Raw genomic sequence first — 7,739 nt, forward strand, 5'->3', positions numbered from 1 at the left:
ATTAGGTTAAAATTTACCAAATGTCCTATATTCTTTGTAAATTTGAAATTTGATCCTTAAACTTTTATTTCTAGGAATTTAGTCAATTTATTTTTTAAATTTCTTTCAAAATTCAAGTAGAACGATTAATACTGTAAAGACTATTTTATTAAATTCAAGTTCATTACAACACCAATTTTTTTTCTGTTATGTTGCTACTCAATTTTTTCTTATTTTAAAATGTCACACCAACAAATTTAACAAAAAAAATTAACACTTAAATTTTGAAATCTTGGAAGTAAAGGGATTAAATTCCTGAAAATAAATTTACAGGGATTAAATTTTAAATTTGTGAAAAGTATAGGAACCTATGGCATATTTTAACCATCTAATTATAATGGATAAATGAAATGTCAAGAGGATATTGTCTTAAAACGAGATGAGATTTATAACAACTCCATTGAAGCTTCCATAGCGATGGCAGGGGAATACAGTCTATACGCGTTATAACCAGCAATTCTATTTATAGACAAGTAATTCATTCTTCTTGTCACAAAACTACTAGTTTTCTCTTTGCTAGTTAACATTTAAACTCCATTGAAGACCATGATTTCCTAGCTTAAGCTAAAGGTATGATACATGCAAGTTGTCATAGGTTCAATGCTAGATAAGTAAAGAGAGGATTAGGGCGGGTCAATTTGAGGCGGAGATCCACCACGGGTACCATATGCATTATGTGGACTATCAATGGAGAACAATTATAAGCAGAAATGAAATATATAGATATATATAGAAGAGAAAGACCTGAATGATTTTGCAATCTGAGTGTTGTTCACAGCATTTTTCATAATTTCTTTTTCTTTTCATCGGCTCTAACAAGCTGAACTGGTGCTGCTGGTATCCTAAACCACCATTCTCTAAGCCTTCGCAGCCACCGGTCATTGCTGTCTCTCCTATATGGCAGTTCTCTCGTAAAAGCTTCTACGAATACAAACAATATCAAGAATCTCAAAGGCACAAAAGCTAACACTACAGCCAAGAAAACCAGTGAGAGAGCAACCCTGTCAGTGGCCTGGCAGACAGATAATGCAGAGAAAATATTGTCAGGAACTCGGAGAAATTCCGCAGTTAAAAATTAACTAAGAAATTCATTCAATCTGTTTGCGGGAACAATTAACTGTATAATGACATTCAACAATATTCATGCAAAATAAAATTCAACAAAAAGAAAGACTTGGATAATTATGTTACTTCGGCTTTTCATTTTGTTTGAAGTATTCATGTCCGACATAGATTTGGACTATGGGGTTATCATACTCCGATATACGGAAAAGTTTAGAGAACAATTTTGTTTGTGTTACACATAAAGGTATGTAACACTCACCCCATAGCCTGAGTAACCTAGCTTCTTAGCCCTGCTTCGAGAAGTATTCTAGTCATTTTCCATATGTTTTCGAAAAAATTATTTGCCATGACTTATCCACTCCTTAACAGTTAAGAAGGGCTAAATACACTCATTCAACCAATAGGGCTAGCTTTTGTAGAGCACATACAGCACTATTTATGGGACTTTCAAATTCCGAACTTTAATGAAAAATATTCAGAACCCTAGAATGCCATTATTTCTAGTAAGTTCAGAACAATAAAATAAAATGCCTAACCAAAAAAGTCCCACCCTAGTCTTCCTCTTTCTTTACAACACTTCTGTAGAATCAAACCCATAAAAAAAGCCACCAAATGATTCAATTAGCAGTGGCAAGGTGATGCAGGTAAAACAAGAAACTTATTCATGTTAATGTACAAGATGAAGATATAAGTTAAGACTCAGATATGAGATTTTAAGTTTTCATTTTGCTCATTTTCAATTCACTGTGATGGGGGGAGGGGAAGACTAGTGCTACCTCACTTTACTGGCATTATGTTCCACACTTTTACTTATATATTATGGGACATACATATTTAGCATATTTCATTTTTCTTTTATGTGATTCAAATATAGCTGGGACATGCACCTGTGGTAAGACTGCAAATAAGATAGCCCTAATCTTGAGGAGAATAACATTCGCAGTTTGGATTAGTGCTTCATATTGGGAGATGACTTCTTGTAATGTCAACAGCTGCTCAACTGCATTTCGATTTGGTGGAGCTATTATTCTGAAGGCTTCTAAGGGCTTCCCTTTGTTAAAATACCTATTCCAGAGCATGACAATTGCGAAGAATACAAAAACAAGTGCCAATATATATGCAATCCACCCCCTGCACATCATAATTAATGGATTCATTATATCATTTGGTTTGTCTATACAATAAGAAAATGTGGAAATTTAAATAAAAACACCTATACCAAAGTGAACATACACAAATGGATGTTTATGGTGCATTTTCAAAGAAGCAAGGCAAGGACATGAAACTTATCTCAATGGAAAAACGAAACATGAAATGTTGCATGCAGAAAATTCAGGAAACGATCAGCTAAGTAATCCACTAATATAAATATTTCCCAGATAGGTTCACAATTCATATATCATAAATAATTTCATTTAACATGTTTCAACTTTCAGGACATACAGAAGTAGATCATGTATTGTTCTTAAGCAACGTGTGCAAAGGACCAGTCAAAGACAATTTTTACCTTATAATTGCAAAGCTGGTCAACATCAGAAAGACAGTTGACTTAATAGGGGCTTTCCATGAAGACAGAAGCTCAAGAAGAGTGGCTAACTGAATGACAGGAAGTAGCAGCTCCTACAAATTAGAAAAGAAGTCACAACTTTTAACAACCTTCTCAAATGTTCAAAAAGATTCTGATGCTCGGTTGGTGTGGTACAACAAAAGGCTTGGTAGCCATCCAGTAATTAATTGAACACTCATGTTGTTTCCTAGGAGCATGACAAAACAAAATTTTCCCTAGATCAACATGGACATCAAAATGAATTAATGTTTCTGATGGCAAGTTCTGCCGAACAAATTAATGACTTGATTAAAATAGCATATGACAGTTTTTTTGGCCTGAAACCAAATATAATAGATGGGAGATTGCAATAACAAACCTTCATTACGGCTAAATTTGTTTCAATCCCTTCTACCTTCACTTGGTTCACAGTTGCCTGTGCAGCTTCAGCCCTACCTGTGTCAGATATAGATTGCTTCACTGCTGTCTCTAAGGGATTTGTTTCCCCAACACAGAAATCTCCAACTATTAATGCTTCTCCATCCAGAATTGCATTCTTCTGTGGGATGAATCCAAGTTGACTGAGCGCCAGGAGTGAAAAAGGAGATGAAGTTGGTGGGTTTTTCACAGTGTGAGGAGAATTATCAACATTTAAAAGTGCCAAACGACTAGCAAGAGTTTCCAAAATCACATCACCACCAGGAAGGCTCTCAGCTAGGTTAAAACTAAGTAAAGTTTTATATTGGGATGAGAAGAACTGAAATGCTTCTCTCAGAGCACGATAACGATATATACCTAGTATAGCCCTTGCTAGTACTTCCGACTGCTGAGTCTCTTTGAAGTTGTTTTTTCTAGCAAACCTGTGTGAATACAGGATCTCCAGAGATATATCCAACCAAAAGTTCCGACGAAAATTGCCTTTAAATTCAGGAAACTCAAAGTAAACAGGCTCCGTACTGTAAATAGATTTTAAAAGTTCCAAATAAATATCAGAAATTCTACTTTCTTTTAAAGAAGACATGAAGCAATAAAATTCCAGGTTATTGTGCTGACAGATAACTTACACGGTTGTTGATTTGTACATAACGGCTTTATCAAAGAGACGAGCACCAAGTGGCCCAGTTAATTCAGGTTTTATGACCTGCTTCAGGTCCGTTACCAGATCATATCTCACGGCTTTGTCATATACACCAACACCCAAAGCCTCAAAGTACAGAGCATAGTTGGTTAGAGTGAGCCGTCCTGCATAAATAGAAACTCAACAGATAAACAACCGAAAGATAATGCAATTAAAATGTGTTGTTAGAGCCTCTCTATTGAAGTGTATGAATCAATGGCATCAACGAAACTGACAAGATCTCTTGGTCTATAAATTATTTCCGTTGCATAACCAATTTCTATAGATTAGTTCTTTACTACACATGGATTTCATATTAAGGATGCATGTAAAAGTTTAAAATATTTTACATTAACATTTATTCATCACCACAAATATTAGTACTACGTGATGGATCCATATATTAGACAAGGAAGTCATTAATTGATAAAAATCAGTACCATTTGATACATTCAGATGAAGATAACATTATTCTATGAATACATGTATGATATGGCCTACCTTGATCTCATACAAGCACCACCTGTAGAGGAAATTAGTTAATGTTCTTACCAACTTTGAGAACACTGAAAGTTTACTTTTAAAGGTTTACTTCCATAATGATCAATTTTCACAACATTGACATACCTGGCCATGCTGAGATTCCAACATGTTGCAGAACGGGTTGAGTTGGAACAGCACCTTCAATATCTATAATTATCTCCACATCAGAAAGTGGAAGATTGGTAAGCGAGGGTCCCAATGTGTTTTTTGCAGCCTTAATAACCCTAGGGATGGGTAAAGATCCATGATCAATAACTATCTCAATAGTTTAAACTCAGATGTCAGAATAGCCAAAAGAAAAAAAATCACAATACTAAAGAAGATATAAGTAGAAATGTTTCCTATTTTATTCAATCTCATCACATATGTTGTAAATTCAAACCCAAAAATCCTTATGCCGTTAAGTCAAACACAAAAATCCTTAGAATTGATAACAACTGAGACTAAGTCATAAATGTTTTCTACAGCTTGATTCAAGAAAGTTTGGAACACTGATCATATATCTTTCATGATCCATTTATTAGAAGTTTAAAATATTTAAAACAAATAGTAAAGGTTAAAGAAGAGTTAAAAGACTAGTATCTATGAGTCTTAACCAGAGGTGAAGCCAGGAATTGCTTTAGGGGGGGCAAAAATGAATAACAAATATTTTCTTTTTTCTTTTTTTTTTGGGGGGGGAGAGGGGGCAAAGTGCAATTTTACAATTAACTTGTGGTTTCATAAACTTTGCAGGGACTACATAGTCAATTTACCATATTTGTGGGGGCCAAGGGCACTGCCTGCCCCCCATCTTCGCCCCTGGTCTGAACCCCAACATTCCCCCTTTTGTTTACTTCAAGTGACTTGACACAACAGTTAAATAATAGAAGGCATTAGAGTTCACAAAATTGATAGAAAACAATAATGCATCCATACTTGTCAAGGCTTCGGAGGTATTTGTCATATATAATAAAGTGAAGTCGGGGGCCTGAAGAGCTTGTCAATGCATCAAAAAGATTGTGAACTGTTATTATATCTGCAACAACAGCACACACAGGAGCTATTCGTTCAAAAGCCTCTCGCCCAACAGTTTTCTTGTCATCAACCTGATAGAAAAGTAAATAATGAATTTCGAATATAATCACCCCCTCCCCTGGCCTAGGCTCCCCCAAAATTCATTTCATAAGCCAACAAATTTAATAAGCCTTTCTAATATTATTACTTCCCACCCACCCCTTCCCCTTTGTTCTTATAAATTCTGTACCTTTTAAACCTTTTAAATTTCCCAAATTCTATATTAATCCTATTCGTTTGAAATTTCTACTGAATTTAATTAGTAAGTTCCTCTTCACTTAATTATCTTCATCTTTTATAGGTCTTTTATCCTTTCTCTTCTTAAATGGTTGCCTTCAATTTTGTTCTCCTACTTTTTGGTTTGTTTACAAGTAAACTCTTTACCTTTAGTTCTTCTTTTGTACTTTCTTAAATTTCCTTTTTCAAATATTTAACATATCAAAGGCATCATAAAAACATTTAATATCATAAATACATAAAATGCCAGAATTAGATAAAATAGCAATACAAAAATAAAGCCATGGTATAAAAGGAAATTTAATGAAAGTAGCATCATTGACCCCTTGACTTAAAACTATGGCTCATATAGTTGGTCACTTAAAGCAAGTCCCAGTTAACTAAAAGGCTGAGGAATTATCAAGCCATGGAAGAATGCCAATAACATAGAGTAAACAGGACAAGCATACAACATCTTTATGCAAATGAAATTTATGAAACTAGCAAAAATAGAACAAACCTGAACAGCCATACTGATGGAACTTGAATAAAACAGTGACCCATCTTCATCATCCTCGACCTCCTCATTGTTGGATGAAGTTTCCTACAAGATATGAGAATTTCAGAGACCATTGTCAACCCCGAAAAAAATCATCCACAAAGTTTTTAATCAACATATGGGGAAGAACATGTTTGGCAAACAACTCCAAAGCATCTCTTACTTTGGTTCCACGTTCACACTCAACACAGGGGGCCTCCCATGCAAGCATCATCTCGTAGGTTAATCGACGGAAATCCGGGTCACTCAAATAATCTGGACTCCTACTCACTTTATACAATGCTTGGTAGGAGCAAAACTCTAAAAAGTTCCTAGCATATGTGAAAAGCTGTTTAACACTTTCTGGAAGCTCTATATCGAAACGATGTTGTAATTCTTCAGCAGGAACTTTAAGAATCCTGCAACAAGAAGTAAACAAAAGCACATTCAGATTATTATAAAATTGGACTAATTATTGTTGAAGCACAAAATGCATTGATCTGACTAACATTTTAATCAATATTGATAACGTGAAGGTATTCTCCTCTTTGAATGCTGTGAGCAACTCTCAAGCTTTTGTCCCCGGCACTGAAAAGAGCCTAGGGTGCCTTTCAATGCCTTAAAAGGTGAAACCGTGACGCTAAAGAACTTAGGTCATGTGTGCAAGTATAGTACTACGTGAACTGGGTGAACTGCTCACGGCACCAAAGAGAACAATATCTTCGCATTATCAACACCGTACTCTAATAAGTATTAATTGATTTAAGAAGCCCTAATTGACATCTGACTACGAATTACAATATGGGAATTCAACAGAAACGAACAATGTGCGGTGAAATGTATACATATAGAGAGAGAAAGAAGGGGAGAGTACTTGGAACAGCGAAAGACGACGGAATTGGCGAGAGCAGAGAGCTGAGGGATGGGCCTCGGAGAGATTACTTGGGAATCTTCATCATTGGATAAACTTTTCTTGCGCTGGAAAAGGGATTTGAACGTATCCTGATTGTTTCTCATGAAATTTTCCCAAACTCCCTCCATTTTTTTTTTTGATTTCACGTCGATTTGGAAACCCTACCTGATTATTACATTGGGTATTTCACAAAATTAAAATTTTGATAGATGAAGGGAGAATTTTCTTTTCAGAGCTTTTTTCACTTCCCTTCCTCTCGTGGCGGTTAGTTAATTTTAATTTCTTCGGTTTTTGCAGTTTCGCCCCTTCAAAATCATTTTTCCCACTTTATACACTTTAAACACGAAAACGGAAAATTATTGAGAAGATGTTATCGATTTAATTCTCTCCAATATCAGTGTTTATCCTTTCATAATAATTAATCCTTTAAGAGTTCATGAATATTGTATACAATTATATTATTTCTAAAATTTAAACTAATAAACAGAAAATTAACGAGCTAATAAGATGTTATCGATTGAATCTCTGCTCAATCGAGATAGGTTTAGGTTATAAAATCCAATATCAATGTTAGGCACGTGTCCATTTAGCCTTTCATAATAATTAATTCTTTTAGAGTTCATGATTATTATATATAATTATATTATTTCTAAAATTTAAACTTGAATCTACTCGACTATTGTTATATATCTAAACTGTTATGAATATC

At 34.7% G+C, this 7,739-nt stretch overlaps 1 protein-coding gene across 1 annotated transcript; it reads right to left on the reverse strand.

Annotated features, from left to right (window-relative positions):
* Positions 1 to 475: 475 nt before the first annotated feature.
* LOC107898884 (uncharacterized) lies at positions 476 to 7,377 on the reverse strand. The gene is made up of 10 exons (XM_016824450.2): positions 6,992 to 7,377; positions 6,302 to 6,536; positions 6,100 to 6,183; positions 5,226 to 5,395; positions 4,395 to 4,534; positions 3,715 to 3,892; positions 3,030 to 3,606; positions 2,612 to 2,724; positions 1,992 to 2,235; positions 476 to 1,051 (listed from the first exon to the last, which is right to left on the reverse strand). The coding sequence occupies exons 1-10, from the start codon at positions 7,156 to 7,158 to the stop codon at positions 824 to 826; spliced, it is 2,136 nt and encodes a 711-aa protein (XP_016679939.2). The 5' UTR covers positions 7,159 to 7,377; the 3' UTR covers positions 476 to 823.
* Between the last annotated feature and the right edge of the window lie 362 nt (positions 7,378 to 7,739).

This window comes from Gossypium hirsutum, chromosome D04 (assembly GCF_007990345.1).
Source record: "Gossypium hirsutum isolate 1008001.06 chromosome D04, Gossypium_hirsutum_v2.1, whole genome shotgun sequence".
Classification (NCBI taxonomy): Eukaryota; Viridiplantae; Streptophyta; class Magnoliopsida; order Malvales; family Malvaceae; genus Gossypium; species Gossypium hirsutum.

Excerpts from the sequence above, each read along its gene's own strand:
- LOC107898884 (XM_016824450.2), bottom strand. The coding sequence starts at position 7,158 with ATGGAGGGAGTTTGGGAAAATTTCATGAGAAACAATCAGGATACGTTC. Across the intron at positions 6,537-6,991 it reads GTCGTCTTTCGCTGTTCCAA|GATTCTTAAAGTTCCTGCTG; the intron begins GTACTCTCCCCT and ends TTCTTGTTGCAG. Across the intron at positions 3,607-3,714 it reads ATGTACAAATCAACAACCGT|TACGGAGCCTGTTTACTTTG; the intron begins GTAAGTTATCTG and ends ATCTATTTACAG.